We start from the raw sequence: 24399 nt of genomic DNA, 5'->3' as shown, positions 1-24399 counted from the left end.
AGATTCTGGTGTAAATATTCCTGGGCAGGAATTCTCACAGGTGTGCATCTCATCAGGCTGCAGATGCAGTCCATTTGTCTCATTATTGGAGACATTAATGTTGATGATTTGGCTAAGGTGAGGTCCACCAGATTTCTTCTCCATTGTAGAGGAGAAAATACAAGCGTGTGAATACAGATTTTGCATGCTCAGTTCCAAACCACTGGAAATATCGCAATAAAGCAAGACATAACGAGTTTTTTGATTTCCTAGTATATTTAAAAGTGATGTTTATACTATACTGTAGTCTATTAAGTGTGCCATAGCATTATGTCTAAAAAAATGTACATACCTTAATTAAAAGATACTTTATTGCTAAAAAATGCTAACTACCATCTGACAGTGCAGAGTTGTCACAAAACTTTAATTTGTAAAAAAACACAATATCTACAAAGCACAATAAAGCAAAGCACAATAAAATGGGTATGTCTGTAATACGTGATTCATTAAGTAACACTTTGAGATTGTGTGAATATCCTGTTTTCCAACAATCTTTCACCCAATGTTTTACAACCCAGTGGTGATTCTTCCCACTAAAATGTTTGTCGATAGCAATATTTTATCCCTATTTTCTTTATACTTTATTGACATTCTTCAGTAACAAAGAGCTTCTGCACCTCCTTTTTTTTTTTTTTTTTCTTTGCGCAGTACGCGGGCCTCTCACTGTTGTGGCCTCTCCCGTTGCGGAGCACAGGCTCCGGACGCGCAGGCTCAGTGGCCATGGCTTACGGGCCCAGCCTCTCCATGGCATGTGCATGTGGGATCTTCCCGGACCGGGGCACGAACCCGCATCCCCTGCATTGGCAGGCGGACTCTCAACCACTGTGCCACCAGGGAAGCCCGCTGCACCTCCCTTTTTAATTTTTTTTTTTTTTTTAGTACTAGTAAGGACTCGTGTATTATTTAAGATGGCATTCCTGTCATTTTTCATTTTGATGCTCAGTGATTCTGCATTTGGCAAGTGGGAACCCTTCCAACTTTCAGTGTCCTTTTGCCATGTTTCCCTCAGTTTTGAGCACTTCCTTACTTTCTGGTGTAGAAGGGTGTTCTGGACTCATTTTGTTCTTTTCCTGACTCAGCCTTGGAATCATTAGATTCCTTTTTCCTTTTAGTGGGGGATGGTATTTAGAAATTAAGACCTGGGTGCTAGGTGTGCTCAAGACTCTTGGAGCCACTGACAGGGCCTAGAAGCTATGGCTCCAAATAGCTTCTAGGCCCTGTCAGTTTTCAGTGCTAGGAAATAGTTTTCACAAAGTCAGGCATTTATCTTGTTACCGCAAAAGCTAATCCAACAATTAATTTCTTCCTTTTTCTCCATTCCGTATTAGTACCTCCCTTCCGTATTAGTACCTCCCTTCCCCATGGCGAGAATTCTATTCTTAGTAGCATTAGTATATTTTCCTAATCCACATTAAACACAAACTAATTCCATAATTGCTATGCCAGTACTACTCCCAAGCACAAACTTTACTAAATACAGTTCAAGATTTCTTAGCAGTTCTTTTTATTCTTTCATATCTCCCATTAAATATGTATAGAACACTGTATTTTCAAGTTATTTGAATTTTTCTTCTGTGTGGTTATGTTATCAAAGTGATACATAGTTGCATTAATTTGTTTCTCTTTCTATTCAGTTTTAGGGTTTCTCCCACCTTGATTTAATTTTTAAATATGTAAACTATTAACATGGTTCAAATCAAAACCATATACAGCTGGCCTTCCATATTTGCAGATTCAACCACCTGCAGATTAAAAATATTCAGGAAAAAAAAAATTCCAGAAAGTCCTAGAAAGCAAAACTTGAATTTGCCACGTTCTGACAACTATTTAAATAGCATTTACATTGTATTAGGTATTATAAGTAATCTGGAGATGATTTAAAGTATTTGAGAGGATGTGCATAGGTTATATGCAAATATTATGCCATTTTACATGAAGGATTTGATCATCCTCAGATTTTGGTATCCACTGGGATCCTGGAACCAATTCCCTGTGGATACTGATACCATAAAAAAATATGCTCAGAAATTCTATTCCCCCCCTTCCTCTCCCCCCATAACATATAATTTGTTTCAGTTTTATCTTTGTTTCTTTTTGCAGTTATAAACAGATACATATGTTTATTTCTAACTCCCTTTTTTAAACAACAGGTGACATACTCTGTGTACTCTTTTGTACCTTATTTTTGTCAATTAACCATATGTCTGGAAAATCATTCCATATCAGTTCATAGAGATCATCCTCATTTTTTTTTTTTACAGCTGCATAGTGCTCCATGGGGTGGAGGTATGATATTTCATTGTCACTCTGGTGGTTAGTATTTTATATAGTGTGGTCAGGGGAGGGTCTCTTTAAAAGGGAAACAGTTGAATGTAGACTTAAAAGGAAATGATGGAGCAGGCCAGGTTACCGTCTGGGAGAGTAGTATTCTAGACAGAGAGGACAGCAGCAAAAACCCTGAGATAGGCTTCAACCATTTAAAGAACTTCGAGGAGAGCACTGTGCTGGAGAGTAAATAGGATATGAAGTTGTACAAGTAGTCGGGGCTGGACCCTAGAAATAGTTTTGTGGGCCCTTTTTTTTTTTTTAATTTATTTATTTATTTATTTATTTTTTGCTACGTTGGCTCTTCGTGGGCTTTCTCTAGTTGCAGAGAGCGGGGGACTACTCTTCGTTGTGGTGCATGGGCTTCTCATTGCAGTGGCTTCTCTTGTTTCAAAGCACAGGCTGTAGGTACCTGGGCTCAGTAGTTGTGGCTCGTGGCCTCTAGAGCTCCGCAGGCTCAGTAGTTGTGGTGCACCGGCTTAGTTGCTTTGCGACATGTGGGATCTTCCCGGACCGGGGCACGAACCCGTGTCCCCTGCAATGGCAGGCGGACTCTCAACCACTGCGCTACCAGGGAAGCCCAAGACTAACTTTTTTTTATTCCCAATGAACTAGGAAGTCTCAGAGAGTTATGAACAGGAGTGAAATTGTGATGAGTTGAGTGTTTAAATGAATGATTCTGGATGCTGGGTTCAGGATAGTCCTTGCTGATGAAAAAAGAGAAGCAGGGAGACCAGTTAGGAGGTTGCGGGAACAATGACAGGGTGGGGGCGGGTAAGAAATGACTGGGGTTGGGGTGAGGAATTGGAGATAGCAGGGTGTTTTGAAGGTAGGGCTGGCAGGATTCGGCACTGGTTTGCATCAGTGGGGTAACATGTGGACAGGACCTAGGTAGTGCTGGGCAAGTAGCAAGCTCAAAAATAGGAACTGTTGTATTAGTTAGGTCTCATTAGCAGAGCCTGCCTTGTTCTGCTGTGGTTGACCTTTTATGGATCCTTTATCTCGCCAGCTGTCTCTCCAACTAGATTTTAGATCCTTGTACGCAGGAACCAAGTCATATACTACGTCATATAAAGTTTCTTTCATTGATTTATTTTAATATATTTTTTAAATTTTAATATTTTTAACAATACAAATTGTTAAATCTGGACATTAGATGATAAAGTATTGGTCAAACATTTCCCCATTTTAAATTATTATTATCTCACATTATTATGTGAGACTTGTTCATATGCTTTGCTTAATTAAGATTCAGAGAGCCTGTGAGGTTTTATTTGTGAAAGGTAATCCAAATCAAAATAGTGTTGTGTTTTCCTCTCAAAAAATTAGATCCAGTATTATAATGGGGTGTATCTAATAGTTGCCATGAATTAAGCACATGCTCTGTGCCAAGTGCTGTGCTTAGAGTTTTAGATTTTTGTTTTCAATTGTCACACCAGTTTTATAAGGTAGAGAGTGTTAAGGAGGAGAACAAAGTTGAGGTAGGTTAAGTACCTTGTCCAAGTTCACACAACAAATAAGTGGTAGAACCTGCTAGCACTTAGGTCTATTTGACTTAAAGTCTATGTATTCCCAACCCAAGAATAGGTAAGCAACTTTTTGTTGATTGGTGCAGCCATAGTTAATCTCTTATATATAACATATATATTGTCCAATGTAATTTTGCTAAAGCATGTGAAATTATATAAGACAGCAAGTTACCAATCACATAGATTGTATTCAATATCGTAATCTACAGTAGAGGGGTGGGGGAACCTTCTTTGGGCCATAGAATTCAGAATGGGGGTTTATTTATGTATTCATTTATTAACATTTTGCCATAATTATACTTTCCTTATACACCCACACTTCACTCCTAAATGCTTTGGCATAAGCCCAATAACATAATATTTATAAAAATTAACAATAATCTCATAGTATCACTTAACTGCTACTCTTATTCAAATTCCTCCAATTGTCACAAGGATGTCTTTTTAAATACCGGGATCTAAAGAAATTTCACATTTTTGCATTTGTTGCTGCTTTTATTTTTGACAGGTATCTTTTAGGAATTTTGAAAAAGACAACTACTTTTAAAGAACTAGATCTAGGAATTGGTTTTATTGCCATCTTTTTACTGTAATTTAAAAAAATTGAATTTACACTTTATTATTGTTGTTATTTTTTTTTCCTTTTTAAATTGACTACAATATTATTGATACATTAGTTTCGAGTGTAAACATAGTGATTCAATATTTTTTTACATTACAAAATGGTCACAATAAGTCTAGTTACCACCTGTCACCACAAAAAGTTATTACAATATTATTGACTATATTCCCTATGCTATACATTACATCTCCATGACTCATTTATTTTATAACTGGAAGTTTGTACCTCTTAATCTCCCTCACCTATTTCACTCACCCCCTCTATCCATCTTCCCTCTGATAACCACCCGTTTATTCTCTGTATCTATTTCTGTTTTGAATGTTTGTTTTGTTTTTTAGATTCCACATATAAGTGAAATCATATGGTATTTGGCTTTCTCTGTCTCACTGATTTTACTTAGCACAATACTTTCTATATCTATCCATGTTGTAAAAGGCAAGATTTCATGTTTTATGGATGAGTAATAGTCCATTGTATATAAATACCACATCTTCTTTATTCATTCATCTATCAATAGACACATAGGTTGCGTTCATATCTTGGCTATTGTAAATAATGCTGCAATGAGTATTGGTGTGCATATGTTTTTTTCCAGTTAGTGTTTTTGTTTTCTTCAGGTACACAGAAGTGAATTTGCTGGATCATATGGCAGTGAAATTGCTGGATCATATGGCAGTTTCTGTTAATTTTTTGAGGAACTGCCATACTATAGTGGCTGCAACAATTTATGTTCCCACCAACAATGCATGAGGGTTCCCTTTTCTCCACATCCTCGCCAACACTTGTTATTTGTTGTCTTTTTTGATGATAGCCATTCTGACAAGTGTGAGGTAGCATCTCATTGTGGTTTTGATTTGCATTTCCCTCATGATTAGTGATGCTGAGCATCTTTTCATGTGCCTTTTGGCCATCTCTGTGGCTTCTTTGGACAATGTGTTTTCAGGTCCCCTTCCTATTTTCTAATCAGGGTTTTTGTTGTTGTTGTTGTTGTTGTTGTTTTTACTTTTGAGTTGTATGAGTTCTTTGTATATTTTGGATATTAACCCCTTATCAGTTATATCATTTGCAAATAGCTTCTCCCATTCGGCAGGCTGCTGTTTCATTTCGTTGATAGTTTCCTTCCCTGTGCAGAAGCTTTTCAGTTTGATATAGTCCCATTTGTTTATTTTTGCTTTTGTTTCCCTTGCCTGAGGAGGCAGATCCAAAAAAGTATTACTAAGATGGATGTAAACAAAGCATACTACCTATGTTGATTTCTAGTCTTACAGCACTGTGGTTGGAAAAGATGCATCATATGATTTCAGTCTTCTTAAATTTATTGAGACTTGTTTTGTAGCCCAGCATGTTATCTGTCCTGGAGAATGTTCTCTGTGTACTTGAAAAGAATGTGTATTCTACTGCTTTTGGATGTAATGTTCTCTATACATCTATTAGGGTCATCTGGTCTCATGTATCATTTAAGGCCAATGTTTCCTAATTGACTTCCTGTCTGGATGATCTGTCCATTGATGTAAGTGGGACATTAAAGTCCCCTAATATTATTGTGTTACTGTCAATTTTTCCCATTATGTTTGTTAATATTTGCATTATGTATTTAAGTGTTCCTATGTTGGGTGCATATATATTTACAATTGTTTTATCTTCTTGTTGGATTGGTCCCTTTATCATTAGGTAATCTCTTTCTTTGTCTCTTGTTACAGTCTTTGTTTTATTTTTTTAATTAATTTATTTATTTATTTATTTTTGGCTGTGTTGGCTCTTCGTTGCTGCGTGTGGGTTTTCTCTAGTTGCGATGAGTGGGGGCTACTCTTCGTTGCGGTCAGTGGGCTTCTCATTGTCGTGGCTTCTCTTGTTGCAGAGCACGGGCTCTAGGCACACAGGCTTCAGTAGTTGTGGCTCACGGGCTCTAGAGCTCAGGCTCAGTAGTTGTGGCGCTCGGGCTTAGTTGCTCCACAGCATGTGGGATCTTCCTGGGCCAGGGCTCGAACCCATGTCCCTTGCATTGGCAGGCAGATTCTTAACTACTGCGCCACCAGGGAAGCCCCACAGTCTTTATTTTAAAGTCTGTTTTGTCTGATGTAAGTATTGCTTCCCCAGCTTTCTTTTTATTTCTATTTGCATGAATACCTTTTTCCATCCACTCGCTTTTAGTCTATGTCTTTAGATCTGAAGTGATTCTCTTATAGGCAGCATATAGATGGGGCTTGTTTTTTTTTTTTTTTTTAATCCATTCAGCTACTCTGTGTCTTTTGGTTGGAACATGTAGTACATTCATTGAAAGTAATTATTGATAGGTGTGTACTTATTGCCATTTTGTTAATTGTTTTCTGGTTGTTTTTACAATTCTTTTTTGTTCCTTTTTTCTTCTTTTGCTCTCTTTTCTTGTGATTTTATTATTTATTTATTTATTTTTTTTTTTTTTTTGCGGTATGCGGGCCTCTCACTGTTGTGGCCTCCCCCGTTGCGGAGCACAGGCTCCGGACGCGCAGGCTCTGGACGCGCAGGCTCAGCGGCCATGGCTCACGGGCCCAGCCGCTCCGCGGCATATGGGATCCTCCCAGACCGGGGCACGAACCCGTATCCCCTGCATCGGCAGGCGGACTCTCAACCACTTGCGCCACCAGGGAGGCCCTTTTCTTGTGATTTGATGACTATCTTTAGTGTTATGTTTGGATTCTTTTCTCTTTTTTGTGTATGTATCTATCATAGGCTTTTGGTTCCCATGAGGTTCATCTATAACTATATAATGAGTCAATTTTATGAGATTATTTTAAGTTGATGATCTCTTAAGTTTGAACACATTATAACAACCCTGCGTTTTTGCTGCCCACCCCACCCTCACATTTAATGTTTTTTGTTGTTTTTTTTGAAGCACGCGGGTCTCTCACTGTTGTGGCCTCTCCCGTTGCGGAGCACAGGCTCCGGACATGCAGGCTCAGTGGCCATGGCTCACGGGCCTAGCCTCTCCGTGGCATGTGGGAATCTTCCCGGACCGGGGCACGAACCCGTGTCTCCTGCATCGGCAGGCAGACTCTCAACCAGTGCACCACCAGGGAAGCCCACATTTAATGTTTTTGATGTCATATTTTACATCTTTTTATTTTGTGTATTCCTTAACTTTTTACTATAGATATAGATGATTTTATCGCTTTTGTCTTTTAACCTTCCTACTGGCTTTTTATGTGGTTGACCTTTACTGTATGTTTGCCTTTACCAATGAGATTTTTCCTTTTTTAGTTTTCATATTTCTATATATGGTCTTTTCTGCTTAGAGAAGTCCCTTTAACATTCCTTGTAAAGCTGGTTTAGTGACACTGAACTCTTTTAGCTTTTGCTTGTCTCCTTCATATCTGAATGATAGCCTTTCTGGGTAGAATATTCTTGGTTGTAAGTTTTTTTCCTTTCATCATTTTAAGTACATCATGATGTACTTCTGGCCTGCAAAGATTCTGCTGAAAAGTCAGCTGAAAGTCTTATGTGAGTTCCTTTGTGTGTACTGGTTGCTTTTCCCTTACTGCTTTTAAGACTCTCTTTTTATCTTTAATTTTTACTGTTTTAATTGCAATGTGTCTTGATGTGACATCTTTGGGTTCGTCTTGTTTGGGACTTTCTGTACTTCCTAAACTTGGATGTCTGTTTCCTTTCTCAGGTTAGGGAAGTTTTTAGCTGTTATCACTTCAAATAAGTTTTCTGTCCCTTTCTCTCTCTCTTCTCCTTCTGGGACTCCTATAATGTGAATGTTAGTATGCCTGTTGTCTCAGAGGTCTCTTAAACTATCCCTACTTTTTAAAGTTCTTTTTTTTTCTGTTCAGCTTGGGTGAATTTCACTACTCTGTCTTCCAGTTCACTGATGCATTCCTCTGTGTCATCTAATCTACTGCTGATTCCTTCTAGTGTATTTTTTAAATTTCAGTTATTGTATTCTTCAGCTGTTTGAGTCTTCTTTATATTTTCTAACTCTTTGTTGAACTTCTCACAGTGTTCATTCATTCTTCTCTTGAGTTCATTGAGCATCTTTATGATCATTACCTGAAGTCTTTATTGGTTAGATTGCTCATCTCCACTCACTTAGTTATTCTTTGGGGGTTTGTCTTGTTCCTTTGTTTGTTATATATTTCTGTCTCCTCATTTTGTCTAATTCTCTATCTTTATTTCTATGTAGCGGATAGGTTGGTTATGTTTTCTGGTCTTGGAGGAGTGGCCTTATGTAAGAGATGTCCTGTGGGGCCCAGCAGGACTCTCGTCTTCCCCTTTGGTGACTAGAGTTATATGCTCTAGGGTGCCCCCGATATGGGCTGCATGCAGTCTTCTGCTGTGGCAGAGCCAAGTACTGTGGGTAGCTGACTCCACTGACTCCCCTGACTCCACTGGCTGCCAGCCCCACCTGGTGTGGAAGCTGCTGGCCTGCTGGGGAGTGGGGCTGGGTCCCAGCATGTCTCACTCTAATGTTTTTTAATTCATATAGGCTTTGATGGTAGGCATTGCTTTCTCTGTTTAAAAGCAGAAAGTTTGCCAGCATACATCAGCCCTTGTTTGCACAAGTTTTCTGTCTTTTGATTTCTTCTCATGTTGTTTTCTCTTGAGTACAGAAGGCTTTTTGAAGTTTTTACTTAAGGGCACACAGCACCTTAGTTTCTGCAGTCACAGATAAAAGCTTCCATCTCAGGATTGAAGGTGAAACCTGGATACAGCCTTTTCCATTTTCTCAGACAAGTTTTAATATGAAGTGTGACTAAAATAGTGATACCGTCCCCAAAAAGTGTGGAAAACATTTTAGCAGTTCCTCTTTGGAGATAAGTTTCAGTGCCCATCTACCAGACTCAAAGGAAAGTGTCTTTTAGCTACTTTATGGGCATGGGATTCTCTCCTTTGGCCTCTTTGTTTTCTTGTTTTCAGTCCCTTTCCCTTGTGTGCATTGGCCTTCTCCTTCTCAATGCTGCTCGTGCCTTTGCTGATGAGCTCTTAGCCCAAGGACTCTGGGGCTCAAAATGAAACCAGTGAAAGTGAGGGGACCTCTTGCCCAGAATCACTGTAAGAAATCATGTCTGCTCTCTGCCCCCATTTGAAAGTTATTAGTTCAGAGTTCTGTCCTTTGTGACCTTGATCTATTCTGTTTCGCAAGTATCCATCTCAGAGAACCAAATTATTCTGATAGGCTTGTTCTGAGGAAATGAACCCATTTTCGTTCCTAGTGACCTTCACATCTCATAATGTTCCCCTGAATGTCTGTTAAGAACAGTGTCTGAATTTCCATCAACCTCTCTGGTCTGTAGTTTCTGAATGTTTTTCCCATGAAACAGTTAAAAACTAGAAATAAAAATGAAGTTTACTGTACACATTCAGAAAATAATAAGAAATTCATATTAATAAGAAACTAATAAGACTATGTCATCATAAATTAGTTGTAATAGAGTTTCTCAACTATGAACTGAGTAACTAGAAAATAATAGGGATTATAAAGAAATTTTTAATGAAATGGTCAATAGCGTATTAAAATACCTTTAATCAGACTTTGGAGAATAGATTTAAAAAGACTTGCAGAGTATTAAATAGCTCTAGTGAGAGCCTTATTCTCCAAAGCATGCTGTAGGTCTCAGATATATCCTATCTAAGACAAGAACAGTCAAAGGCAAATGTGGCTTTTGAGCGTGATGTGATATGGGTATCTTGAAAGAGCCGGCCAGAGTAGTGCTGTTAAATAGAAATATAATATGAAAGAGGTAAAATTAATTTTAATAATATATTTTATTTAACCTAATATACCCACAGTATTTTCATTTCAACATGTAGTTGATATAGAAAATGTTAATGAGAGATTTTACATTCCCCTTTTCATACTTGACCTTCAAAGTCTGGTGTGTATCTTATACTAACAACACATCTCAGTTTGGACTAACCACGTGGCATGGGCTCACCAGTCACATTGGCTAGTGGCTACTGAATCGGACTGTACAGATTGAGAGGGAAATGTCTTGTGAAAGAAGGATTTTTAAGTGCAAGAATAAGGGTTAAAAAGGCAAGTATTTTAGCATGACAGAAAACAGGGAAGTTCAAAAGGAAGTTGATTTAAAGAACAAACATCTTAATTCTGGATGCATTCATCCAGGAGACAAGGAATAGCTTGACAACTGAGAGCATATGTGAGGCGAGTTCTGTGGAGTTTCTGGGATTGGGGAACCAGGGGGTTTATTGTCTGTTGGGAGTCAGGGGGCTGCAGTTTCAGTCTGAAATAGATGAAGACAGGGAAGCCATGGTGGCATATCTGAGACCAGTAGATTTCTGCCTTTAGCACTCATGGAAACAGAAATCACTGACTGGGACTGGATGCAGGTGGAATTGACAAGGAAGGACCAAGGTGTCTCACACTGTGGCTAACAGTGCAGGCTTTGGAGCTGGCCACCTGTGTCTGGACACCAGCTCTGTCCTGGACCAGCTGAGTGACCACGGTCAGCTTCTGAACCTCTTTGAGCCCCAGTTTCCTCAACTGTAACTTAGTGGTTCTCACTCTTTGAATGCTCTTCCCCATATGCTCAAGCTCACTCCCTCATTTTTTCTGGGCCCTGCTCACATGCCAGCTGGGACCACCTCACATGTAATGGCAACCTCCCTTCTCATTATTAATCATCCTCCCCAATACACTGCTTTATTTTTCTCAATAGCACTTAACATCACCTGTGATACTTTTCCATTTAATGTGTTCCTCCCTGCCCCGCGTCCCCACCCTCCCCAATAATGTAAACTCCCCACCCTCCCCAATAATGTAAACTCCAAGAGGGCAGGATTCTGTCTGATTTGTTTAGTGTTGTATCCTAACTGCTTAGTACAGTGCCTGGGACATAGCAGGTACTCAACAAATATTTGGTGAATGAATAAATGAATAATAAGACCTACCTCATAGAGTTAAGTTGAGGAATAAATGAGCCTATCCATCTATCTATCCATCTATCCATCTGTCTATCTCTTGGAACAAGTGCCTGGCACATAGTGAGCCTTCAGGAAGTGTGCTGCTGCCGTTGCTGTTGTTGAATATTATTATTGAGGCTGAGTTGGTCTAGGGCTCATTTGGATTGGATTTATTAAGAGCTAGGTTAAAGAAACGAGCTACACTAAACTTCCTTGAGTGAAAAGACTGTGTGCTCTTCTTTTGATTATCCATGTACCTGGTGAGCATATTTCGTATGCCAAAACTGGGACATGTGAGCTGACAAACAGAATGTTTGTAGACTTAACAGGACAGATTGTTTGACACCAACACTGACGTAGACATGTGAGGAGAGTGGCTGCTCTCCGTACTGTGAGCATGTGTGTTTGTGTCTCCAGAGACTTAGTTTCTCGGGCTGCCACCGCTCCAGTACCCCAAGTGGGTGTCAACTGAAAGTGTGCTGTGATGCTGAAGTGAGAGGAACAAGGTGGTGGTCACAAGCCCCTGTCTGCAGGAGAAATCCAGCTGCTCACTTGGGTACAAAGATGCCCAAGGCCCTCCTATCTCCCAGCTTGAATGAATCTTTAACCGAATTGTCGTTATGGTGTCAGACACACAGGGGAAAATACCAAGATTTATGTATTTGGGTACTGAAACTTTCAGGGGATTTTTTTTTTCTTTTCATCAAATGAAGTTTTGCCTTAACTGCTAAAATCTGCAGCCATGTGGAACCTTGAAGAAATTTTAGGAAGAGAAGGAAGTATTTTAAAATCACATCGTTCGTTTCTAAGAAAAAACTCCAGAAAAGCCTTTCCTCCAAATCCCAGAAGAGTGGTTAGCTCGTCTCTCAGAAATGGCATCAGTGAAAAAATTGCATCTCCTCAAATCTCAGACAGGGTGTTAACATTGATGAAGGGCTGATATCCTGAGTGGGTATAAGCTTATCTGGTGCAGTGCCCTGAAGCCCACAGCATGTGGTAGGTGAAACCTAGCTAAACCTGAAGGGGATGGGGAGTGGGGAGCCAGCAGACCCTCCAGTCTTGCTTTGGCTCTGGAGGCAGGCAGTGAGGAGGAAAGAGTTCTCTTCTGACTGCATACGAGGGGTCCCAGGCCATTTATTCTGCAGCTTCAGTTAAACGTCTCCACCTCTCCTTGCTGAGTCATGGTTCTTCAACCAGTTTCCACAGTGATTTGAGGTATTGCAAAGCTCAGGGTTTGGGGTGACTATCAAATATTGTAATTCTGTCAGGAAGCCCTGCCTTTTAGACTACATTTAAGTTGTATTTAAATTAGTTTAGTTAATTCACTCAACAAATATTTATGGAATGTCCTTCATGTGCCGGGCAGTGGGGATGCAGCAAAGATGGAGAACAACCCTGTCTTTGTCTTCATGGGGCTGGCCTGACTAGGGGATACCCCTCCGCTCAGATTGGAATTAATTGCCAGCTAATTAATTGATTTTTGTGTTCACATAAAATTTGAACGTCCAGCATTTCTTGGAAACTTAGAAGATCTGGCAATTTGCACGTGTCCACGTGGGTAGGAGCTGAGGGGCCTCTCCCTAGGCGAGCCAGACTCACTAGAGCTGCAGCCTCCACCGCTCCCTTTTAGGTCACACCTGGCCCATCTGTGGCTCCTCTGTTGGCTGAATGGCTGGTCTCTATCTCAAGGCTTCATTTGCTAGTTCTCACAGGCTTCTCAGCTGCTCCTGTGATTTTGTGTCCTTATTACTTCTTTGTTTGCCCCTTGTTTTCTCCCCACACACCCCGCTCCAGCTTTTCTTCCTTCCTGCATTTGAGTCTCTTTTGTCCCCTTACCCTCTCTTGCTTTTTCACATGTCACCTATTACTTGCCATCACACGAGAAGTGCAAATGCTTAGACCTTACTTTCAACTTAGTTTCTCTTGGTCTTTAATTATGAAACCCTGTCTCATTTCCCATTGAACATCTAAAATTATTTTTAAAAAACAACAGCAGGGCTTCCCTGGTGGCGCAGTGGTTGAGAATCTGCCTGCCAATGCAGGGGACACAGGTTCGAGCCCTGGTCTGGGAAGATCCCACATGCCGTGGAGCAACTGAGCCCGTGAGCCACAATTACTGAGCCTGCGCGTCTGGAGCCTGTGCTCCGCAGCAGGAGAGGCCGCGATGGTGAGAGGACCGCGCACCGCGATGAAGAGTGGCCCCCGCTTGCCACAACTAGAGAAAGCCCTCGCACAGAACCGAAGACCCAACACAGCCATAAATAAATAAAATTAAAAAAAAAAAAAAAAAACAGCATTATGAAACTTAGGTTTAAATTTGGGTTCCCGTGTAACATTTTGGAGATTTGGGTTCATCACTATCTTGCTCAATCAAATCTTCTCAATTTCCTCATGTATATGAGGATGGGTGTGGGGCGGGCCAGGGTCCTCTGAGGACCTGTCCAGCCCTGACATTCAGTGACTTGGTGACCACTGAGCTTATGCTTCACTTCTAGGTTTCAGAGGTGTGCTTGACTCCCGACTAGAATGGTTTGACTTTCTCATTCCCAACATCTGCTATTCCCATATGTTCTAGAAATTGCATTCTGATATACCCTGTATCACATCACTGTCTTTAAGAGCCATATACCACATAGCTAGCCAAATAAGAAGTGATGGTTAAAAGTCAGACTGTCTGGGTTCGAAAGCCGTTTCAGTACTTAATTAGCTAGTCAGTTAACGTTTGTGTGTCACAGTTTCCTTATCTGCAAAATAGGGTTTAAAATAACAGCTGCTTAATATGCTTTTTCTTTTTAAGTTTTTTTTTCTGTCTATCTATCTATCTATTTATTTTTTGGCTGCGTTGTGTCTTTGTTGCTGCATGTAGGCTTTCTCTAGTTGCAGCCAGTGGGGGCTACTCTTCGTTGTGGTGCACGGGCTTCTCATTGTGGTGGCTTCTGTTGTTGCAGAGCACAGGCTCTAGGAGCACAGTCTTCAGTAGTTGTGGCATGCGGGCTCAGTAGTTGTGGCTCACGGGCTCTAGAGCACGGACTCAGTAGTTGTGGTGCACGGGCTTAGTTGCTCCGCAGCATGTGGGATCTTCCCGGACCAGGGCTCAAACCGGTGTCCCCTGCATTGGCAGGCAGATTCTTAACCACTGCGCCACCAGGGAAGTCCTGATATGGTTTTTGAGAGGATTTGCTGAATACATATTTGTAGAGTTCTTCCAACTGCCTAATAGATAGTAAGTGCTATATAAATGTTTGATTAAATAAACTAAACATAGCAGTCAATCTAAATCCCAGGACCTGGGACTTCCCTGGTGGTCCAGTGGATAAGAATCCACCTTCCAGTGCAGGGGACGCAGGTTCGATCTCCGGTTGGGGAACTAAGATCCCACGTGCCGTGGGGCAACTAATCCCGTGTGCTCTAGAGACTGCACGCCACAACTAGAAAGCCCACGTCCCGCAACTACTGAGCCCGTGCACTCTGGAGCCCGCATGCCACAACTAGAGAGCCTGTGCACTGCAACTCCTGAGCCTGCGTGTGTGCTCTAGAGCCCACGCGCCATAACAAAGAGCCTGCGCACCGCAATGAAAGATCCTGCGTGCTGTAACTAAGACTCAACGCAGCCAAATAGATAAATAATTTTTTTTTTAAATCCCAGAACTCAAGTGAAAATGCGCAGAGGAATTTGTGGCTGGGAGTTGGGGGAGGTTCCATTTCATTAACCCAATAGTTACAGTTACCATATTTTCTAAATCAAAAATCAAGTCACTTTGTCTGCAAAATATTTGAGTTCCACTTCAGACTTCAAGCCCTGTGAGAAGAGCTATCAAAACTGGGTATAATGATGATGCTTTGTAAGACTGCAAGAGTCTTTGAAATTGGAAATGAACACAGTACATACAGGTATTAGGTACCCTCACATCTTTCAAAAGAAAAGATCATTCAGTAGTCTTCCAAACAAATAAACCTCTAACAGTTAAAAAAATTCTGTCTAGCACAGAATATCTGTTTAGGCGATCACTGATACATTTTCCCCCACCTCTATCTCTCTCTACTTTGAAACAACAAAAACTCACTCTATGCCCAATTCTCACACAGCCAGGGTCACCTACAGTGGGAAAAGAGGGAAAACCCCGTTGAAAGCCTACTTCATTTCAGCCATTGTGTAAAGACTCTCAGTCTTATTCAAACCTCAAAACAATCTTTTGTGGCAGGCATTATGATATGTTTTTTAGGCTGAGGAAACCTAGTGTGGTGAGAACTTTTGAAGGTTCACCCTGGGCGCATCTTCCCTGAAGGTCGGGGCCCTTTTCATTCTGCCCTCTGGCATGGTAAGGTAGCATCCCTGTGGTCCCTTTTCTGACCATTCACTGTTATCAGCAAAGTAACCAACTCTCTGCTGACTCCTTTCCTTAGCTGCTGTTTGTTTGCTCATTCTTTCATTCGTTCAGGGTGTGTGACCTTGAGAAAAAAATTCACTCTCCTTTCTCCTATTCTTTTTCATTGGAAACAGTCATATTGGTAACTTACCTTAGGATCAGTTCTTGGAGGTGCAACAGAAAAGACTTTACTATAGGAAGGAAATGATAGACATAGTATCTACAAATGTAATGAATCCCAAATCTGTATCTTCCCCTGGGAACCCCCAGACCTGTGAACCCTGCAGCCTCCTGGACAGCTCCACGCAGATGTCTTACAGGCTGCTAATGCTTAGCATCCATCGGTCAGTTGACGTCTGGTTGAGGAGCGGGAGGAGAGACGGCCAAGCAGACAGAGGAAGAAGCGCCTCTGAGGAGGCAGGTCCTGAATCAGGAAGGCACTTGGCGTGTCTGAGGAAATAAAAGCAGTTCCAAAAGGCTCGAAGGAAGAGAGCAAGGGGGGAACGGGTGGGGAATGAGGCTGGAGAGGCAGGCAGGGGCCAGACCACAGGGTCTGTGAGTGAGGGGCTGGGCCATGTCAGGTCTGTTCTGGTCCCTTAGCTACCATAAACTTGCTGGGTGACCTTGAGCAATTGATAGGTCTCCCGGGGCCTGTTTCCTCATCTGAGAAATGGAGTTAGCAACACCACTGCACAGGGATGTGGAGAGGATTAAAAAGGGACACAAGTACGTGAACACGTAACTGGCAGAGGGTAAGCATTCAGTAACATCTTCCATTTTTCTTGGTGCCCTGTCCTTTCACCTGTGAAATGGGGGTAATTTGACTGCCTAATTGTTGGAGTTTCTTCCAGCTCAAAATGACTATGATTTTTTCTGAACTGGTCTCCCCCTTTTTCCACCATTAGCCCCATTCCAGACTTTTCTTCTTCCTGTTCTCAAGCCCAGGAAACATCACCTTTCCCTGGGAGAGACAGAAGCCAGCTTTATGCAGCCAGGGAGGGGCAGTTCAACTGAGACCTCTTCTCTTCCTCCACCACCCTACTTACTCTCATCCGTTCATTCATCTATTCATTTACAAGACATTTCGAGCCGCCACTATTGTGTGTCGATAGACTCTCACCCCTCAAATCTTATTCCTTTTCATGCCTTTTCATGGGCTCTGGTTGATTGGGAGAAAGAGTGCGTGGTCAGGAAAGCCACAGAAGGATGGTGGTGTATTGCAGGCAGCCTCCCTGGATTAAGGGAGGTGGGTTCTAAAAATCCTTGCACACAGACAAATGGGGCGTATTTGCTTCTTCTTTGAAATTACTGGACACAATTGCCTGCAATTGGTCTATTTAATATTTCTGATTTTTCCTGTGCTCTGTCAGTTACCCTGAGAAAAGCAAGGGGAGGTCACAGGGGCCAGATCTCGTATAGCCTTGTAGGCCACTGTAAAGATTTTAGCTGTAACTCAGAGTCAGATGGGGCCACTAGAAAGTTCTAAGCAGAGGAGTGATGTGATCTAATTTCTCTTTTAAGTCAAGTCTGGAGCAAGATGCGTTGAAGCCCATTTTGGGGTATCAAGAATATCCCAATCTAGTAGTAATAGTAAATGTTTAACAACTGGATTGATGTGGAGGAGGTGGGAGGTTCTGATTTGAAGCATGAGTCAGTTTCTCTGCTATAAATACTCCCACTGTGGTGCACTCCAAGCTCTCCAGGCTTCACTGAACGGAGTCCAGCAGAGAGGCTAACAGTTGGTTCCAACACGCCACCGCCGCACCCAGGCCTTGAGACCTTAATCTTCATCACACTCCCTGACTTCCTTCCTGGTCATTCTGATTTCAGTTAATGGCACCTCAGTCGGCCAAGAGAGAGGCCTGGCAGTCACCATTAACTCCTCTCATCCAATCACTAAATCCTGTTCATTTCCCTCTCAAATGTAGAGTCTGTCCACTTATCCATCCCCACCGCCGGCACCCTGGTCTGGTCTCCCAGTCCAGCCTTCTTTCACTGCTACCACACTGACTGCTCTTCTGGGTTTTCTCTGCCCTCCATCCTTACCCTGTCGACCAGTGTCCACCCTGCAAACAGAGTCAACCTACTGAAACTTAAATTATGTCATGCCGGTCTTACCTGTCCGTGACCTTCCCTTGCCATTAGGATAAATTCCAAAGCTTAGCATATCTTACCGGACATGGCCCAGCCCCTCACTCACAGACCCTGTGGTCTGGCCCCTGCCTGCCTCTCCAGCTTCATTCCCCACCCGTTCCCCCCTTGCTCTCTTCCTTCGAGCCTTTTGGAACTGCTTTTATTTCCTTAGACACACCAAGCACCTTCCTGATTTAAGGCCTGCCTCTTCAGAGGGGCTGCTTCCTCTGTCTGCTTGGTCATCTCTCCTTCCCCTCCTCACCCAGCTGTCAGCTTTCAGACTCCTCTTATCTTCCGATGGTTTGCTGTCCTGTGTCAGTTTCAGCATGGTTTCCTAGGAAAGGCCTTTGCCTGGGTGGCTCTCCTTGTCTGCTCAGTGTCTCCTCCCTTGAGGGCCTGGAGTGACACCTGTCTTGTTTGCCACCATATTCCCAGCATTGCCCACAGTACCTGGCACGTAGTTGGTGCTCCATAAATGTTGAATCCATTTCTTGGATTTATGTGGGCCCCAGTTCCCTATTAAAGGATAAACTCTTACAGGGTCAAGCATGTTCTCATTCCTATACTTTTTATCAGCAGTTTATCAGCTTAGTACAAAAAGTAGCTGAGGAATAATTTTACCACTAAATTTAATCATTTTCCCCCCACAAGGCATCTTGGAAGATAATTTTCTGCTTTTGATCAAGTCATGTTATTTTCCCTAACCAATTTCTTTTTTTTTCTCCTAGATTTCATTAGCTGTGATTCCCAAGTAATATATGGAGCTGTGAACAAGAGTGTAACTTTATACGCATCAAGTTTTAAACCCTTTAAGGAGATTGTGTGGAAAAGAGGAAAGGATAAAGTTGTAGAATGGGATGACCAATCTTCAGTCAGAGCTTTTCTATCTTTTAAAGGTAGAGTTCACTTAGACACTGTGTCGGGTAACCTCACAATCAAAAACTTAACACGATCAGACGAAGATGAGTACGGAATTGAATCCCCAAGTGTTAGAAATAACAGCAAGTTCACCCTCAAAGTCATCGGTGAGTATTCCATAAATTGGTTTGTTCAAATGGCAGATTTCTAACTATTTTAAGAGACTAATACTAATCATTGGTTTATGAGAAATAAAAATTAGTCATCACCTGTTGTCAGGGTTTTCCTCTCTTTCCGGTACACAGGAGCCACTTTCAGCTCCCTTGTCATCCTCTTGGTGAGGAGAGGATGTGACTGAGGTCAGGAGAACAGCACAAGTTGGGCAGAGCTGCTGGCAGCAGCATCCCTTGTCTTGCTGGGAATGTTCTGGAAAGGGATGTAGTGGCATCAATGAGCTCAGAACTCTGAACCATGCATAGTTGGTGCTCTATAAATTAGAGTTTCTGCTTCCCCTTGCAGCTCACAAAGGAGGTGGGATTTTTTTCCCCTCCTCTATCACTTTAAACTGGAACTGGGGATAGGATACAGGTTCCTCTGTGCTTCTTGCTGATGCTTCCAGGTTATTCTTCTTCCCTCATCTCTGAAGCACTTTCCTTGTTGCAGTCATCCAGAGGCTGATGTGGGTACACTTTAATGTTTCTTTTTTCCCCCAGTTTTATTGAGAAATAATTGACATCCATCACTGTACACGTCGAAGGCATACAGCATGGTGGTTTGATTTACATGCATTGTGAAATGATTACCACAATAGGTTCAGCTAATATCCATCTTCTCATATAGATACCATAAAAAGAAAAGAAAGAAAAAATTTAAAAAAGGAAAAAAATGTTCTTCCTGTTATGAGAACTCTTAGTATCTTCTCTCTTAACAACTTACCTACATACCATACAGCAGTGTTAGCTATAGTCATCATGTGGCACATTGTATCCCTAGTGTTTATATATTTTATAACTGGAAGTTTCTACCTTTTGACCACTTTCCTCCAAATCCCCTTCCTCCCACCCTCCACCTCTGGTAACCACAAGTCTGATCTCTTTTTCTATGAGCTTGGTTTTTTTCTTTTTAGATTCCACTAAATCTAAAAAGATTTCTAGAGAGTTCTCTCTTTTTAGAGATCATACAGTATTTGCATTCTCAGTCTGATTTATTTCACTTAGCATAATGACTTCAGGGTCTATCTATGTTGTCACAAATGGTAGGATTTTCTCGCTTTTCTTTTATGACTGAATAATAGTCCATTTATATATACCACATCTTCTTTATCCTTTCATCTGTTGATGGACACTTACAGTGTTTCCATGTCTTGGCTATTGTAAATAGTGCTGCTAAGAACATCACCCCAATATTTCCTGATTATTTTAGTGCGTGGTTCCTTTTCACTGTTTCTGATGTTCCTGCTGTCATAATTCTTGGTGCTTGTAATATTTAAATAAAAGTTCTTTCTAATATCCTGACTTCATAGTCCTTGCTCTCCTCTCCTGTAATGATCTTCTCCTTCACTCTGTCTTACCTCTCCCCACAGATGTAATGTAGAACTTGTCTTTACCAGTGATTCCATTCCCTCCATCACCTCAGTATCTCAGTTCCACTTCCTCTACTGGAAGCTCAGTTCCTCTGCTCTGCCAACTCTGACAGTCCTTCCCCCACTGACGTCCTCCCTGCCCTCCTTCTGCAGCCCCAGTGCTGTCCGTGCTCACTCCCTGGGCTCACTCAGTTGCAGACACACCTAGCTTCTTTGCTCCTTTTCTGATTGGTCATGCTCAATGATTGAACTTTGATTGGATGAGCCCAGTCCAGCCAGGTTCAATCCAACGTTCTGTGCTCACGCCTCGTAGCTGCAGAAAAGCACATCACCTTGCAGAGTCCCACACTTTAAAATTCTGATTATTTACTGCACCTAAACCCAATATGTTCCTAGTGTCTTCACTCACCCACTCCCAGCAGTTACCTTTCCTCTCCTCAAACCTTGAACACCTCCTTCTCCAGACCCACTCCTCAGCTGAAGGCTTTGCTTCTTGTTTCACTGAGGAAAACAAGCAACCAGAAGAGAACTTCTACAAGCTCTCACCACCAGCCTATCTGCTTACCTGTGCCTGACCCTATATACCCTGTTCTCTACCATTCCTGTTTGGCAGTTCTTATTTTCAGCTTGCTGAGCTCTCATCTGGAGCCAAACCCTCTACTTGTGCCCTGGATCCCACCTCCTCTCATTATACTCAGGGATGTCACTTCTATAATTCTACCCACTCTCTCCTTACAGTAATTTCCTCCACGAGATAGTGGCTCATTCCCATCAGCATACAAATAAGCGATTATCTCTACCATCATTGCAAGCCCTCTTCTGGCCCCTCTACTCCTTCACCTGCCACCCACCTTCTGCCTTCAGTTTATAGAGAATCTACTGGAAGAGCTGTCTACCTACCCCCTTTCTCCTATTCACTTTTAACCTACTCCAAACAGGCTTTCCTCCCCACTGCTATACCCAAACTCCTCATGACTTCCTCATGAATAAATCCAGTGACTCATTCTCCATCCATATCTTTCTTTCAGAAGTTTTTGAAACAGCTAATCACTCCCTCCTCTGTGAAACATCTCCTTCACCTAGCACCCAGGCACCACCCGACTCTAGTTTCCTTTTAACTCACTAACAGTTCCTTCTCAGTTTCCTTTGCTGGTTCGTTCCCTTATCCTCTTGCATCCCCCAACCTCTTTTTTTTTTTAATTTATTTTTGGCTGCGTTGGGTCTTTGTTGCTGCATGTAGGCTTCCTTTAGTTGCGGTGAGTGGGGTCTACTCTTCCTTGCGGAGCGTGGGCTTCTCATTGCGGTGGCTTCTCATGTTGTGGGGCACAGACTCTAGGCACACGGGTTTCAGTAGTTGCAGCACGCGGGCTCAGTAGTTGTGGCGTGCAGGCTCTAGGGCACGCGGGCTTCAGTAGCTGCAGCACGCGGGCTCAGTAGTTGTGGCGCACGGGCTCTAGAGCGCAGGCTCCATAGTTGTGACGCACGGGCTTAGTTGCTCCGCGGCATGTGGGATCTTCCCAGACCGGGGATTGAACCCGTGTCCCCTGCATTGGCAGGCAGACGCCTAACCAGTGCGCCACCAGGGAAGTCCCTCCCCCAACCTCTTAACAATGGAGACTTCAAGGCTTAAGCCTTGGACCTCTTCCCTTCTCTGCCTGCATTCACACCCAGGTGGGTGGGCTCATCACATGTCAGGGCTTTAAATAGCGTTCAGTGCTGATAATGCATAGATTTAGAGCTCTAGCCCAGACCTCCACTGAGCTCCTTAGATGTTTATCTGACTGCCTACTCTGTCTCCACTCATATCTAAGTGGCCTCTCAAATCTCACATGTCCAGAAGTTAGCTCATGACCTTTCCCTCAAAACCTATGCCTCCCCAAACCTTCCCCCTCTTGGTTAATGGCAGTTCCATCCTTGCAGTTGCTCAGCTGAAACCTTGGTATCATCCTTGACACCTCTCTTTCTCTTGAACACCATATTCACTCCACCAGAAAATTTTGTTGGTTCTGCCTTCAAAATATAACCAGAATCTGACCACCTCTCATCTTGTCCTCTGGTCTGATCCAGGACTGCCTCATTCTCACCTGGAGGATCGCAATAGTCTGCTAATTGGTCTCCCAGCTTCCACCCTTGCCCCTGTACAGTTTAATTTTAAACACAGAAGCCAGAGTGGTCTTCTTAAAACAGAAGTCAGATCACATCACTCCTCTACTTAGAACTTTCTAGTGGCCCCATCTGACTCTGAGTTACAGCTAAAATCTTTACAGTGGCCTACAAGGCTATATGAGATCTGGCCCCTGTGACCTCCTCTTGCTTTTCTCAGATGTCCTGGTAATGCTTTTGCCTCATAACTGCCTTTTCTGTGCCGCCACCCAGCACAACTCAACCTGTACCCACCTGTCCCCTCTGCTGCGTCACAGTTTCACTTGTTTTATCCAAGATGTGGGTATAGTTCTAGGCCTACTTCCTCTATGTTAAAGGGTGTTTTAGGAAGATCCAGCTGGTGGCAAACTGTGTAAGATGGTTTCCAGGGGACGGAGAAGAGGCAGAGTGCCATATAGCAGTTCAAGTCTGAGCTGTTTGAGGTGGTCTCAGTGGAACAGGATATAGCTGGGTGAATAGCTGTCCCTCACCAGTTCAGCTACCCAGTATCGGAGACAGTGGGGGGGAAGAGAGAATTTCTGTGTTGCTCACCATTGTACCCCCAGAGCCCAGCAAAGGATTTGAATAGGTAATGGGCACTCGGCAGATATGGAAGCAATTGATCTGGATGATTGGGAGGTGGGATGCACCATTTACAGTAATGGCGGGGCTCTCAGACTGGGTGACTGGTTTGTCCAGCAGATGATGAACTCCTTTTAGATAAGTGAAGCTTGTTAAGGTGTGCAGGCATCCTGTTAGAAGGATCAGTCAATGCCTTTGAAGAAGCAAAATCCTTAAAACCTGCAAGCTGGAGATTTGGCAGTTGTAGGGCAAGCAAACAAAAAGATTGATTCAGAATTTAAATTAGAATAGAATGCATTTTACGAGCCCCTTTATAGAGTTTGTAAAACTGAATTCGAAACATTTAAGTTTCTCTTTTTAAAACTTGATGAAATGTTTAAAAGTAATAATTTAAAAATAATTTAATTTTAAAAATTCCATGGTAACTCAACAAAGGTGCTTGATTTTGGTAGTTAGACTAACTGGATAGTCCTTAGGAAGCTCAGCAAAGGCCTGCAGAGGAGCAAGGTGCAGGGGAGGTGAGTTTCAATCAGGAGGCAATGAGTGATATTGGCCGTTAATGTGTTGACTTCAAGTTCTGGTTTGGGAATCTGGGTTTTAGCCTGTGGGAGTGGAGAGCCACTGTATCTGATACTGGAGCAGAGAAGTGCCTTGATGAAATATATTTCTGGAAGGTTAAGGTATTTACAGTGGATTAGAAAAAGGAGACACCAGGTTGGAAGCTACTGTGATCATCCAGGTAGATAGAGGTGTTAGTAATAGATGTTTGGAAAGGAAAGAATCAGAAGACACTTCCAAGAAAGAGTTAATAAGATTTAGATTTTGGTTATAAAAATACATACCTGAATGTCAAAATGATGAGTCATACTTTTTTTTTTTTAGAATTGAGGAAGTCATACTTCCATGAGTGTATGTTAAGACTAAACTAATAAGACTCAGTAATCTTCCGGAGACACCAGGCCCTTTCAGAAAGGATATTTTAGACAGGGGGATTTCCTGGCACCTCTGAGTTCAGAGCATCTACGTCCTTCTGTGTAAGTGAACATCTGGCTTTCCTCCTTCCCTCAAAGTCCCCTTAAAAATTTCCACCATCAGCATTTAATAGTCCTTGCCCATCCTCTTATAACCTTTATTGCACGGAGGCTGGTGATGTTCATGTAAGTAGAATTAACTGCTCTATCCTTAAAAGGTCTGGACTGGCATATGATTTTTTATTAAAGCTTATGGAAATATACAAATGTCATCAGATATATATAAGAAATTCTCATTTCTTACAGAATAATGAGCTGAACTCATTAATTATAAATTGACTAAGTT

General features: G+C 42.2%; 1 protein-coding gene across 4 annotated transcripts in view; it reads left to right on the top strand.

The window, feature by feature from the left end:
• CD58 (CD58 molecule) overlaps positions 1 to 24399 on the top strand; it is a 44901-nt gene that overhangs the window by 3299 nt on the left and 17203 nt on the right. For all 4 annotated transcript variants that reach the window (XM_060090345.1, XM_060090343.1, XM_060090344.1 and 1 more), the window contains exon 2: positions 18647 to 18943. In XM_060090345.1, coding sequence (XP_059946328.1) covers positions 18647 to 18943 — 297 coding nt within the window. The remainder of the gene's footprint in view (positions 1 to 18646; positions 18944 to 24399) is intronic.

The sequence above is a fragment of the Mesoplodon densirostris genome, chromosome 2 (assembly GCF_025265405.1).
Source record: "Mesoplodon densirostris isolate mMesDen1 chromosome 2, mMesDen1 primary haplotype, whole genome shotgun sequence".
Lineage (NCBI taxonomy): Eukaryota > Metazoa > Chordata > Mammalia > Artiodactyla > Ziphiidae > Mesoplodon > Mesoplodon densirostris.
The sequence above is the reverse complement of the archived record's forward strand: the minus strand, read 5'-3'. Positions and strand labels throughout refer to the sequence as shown.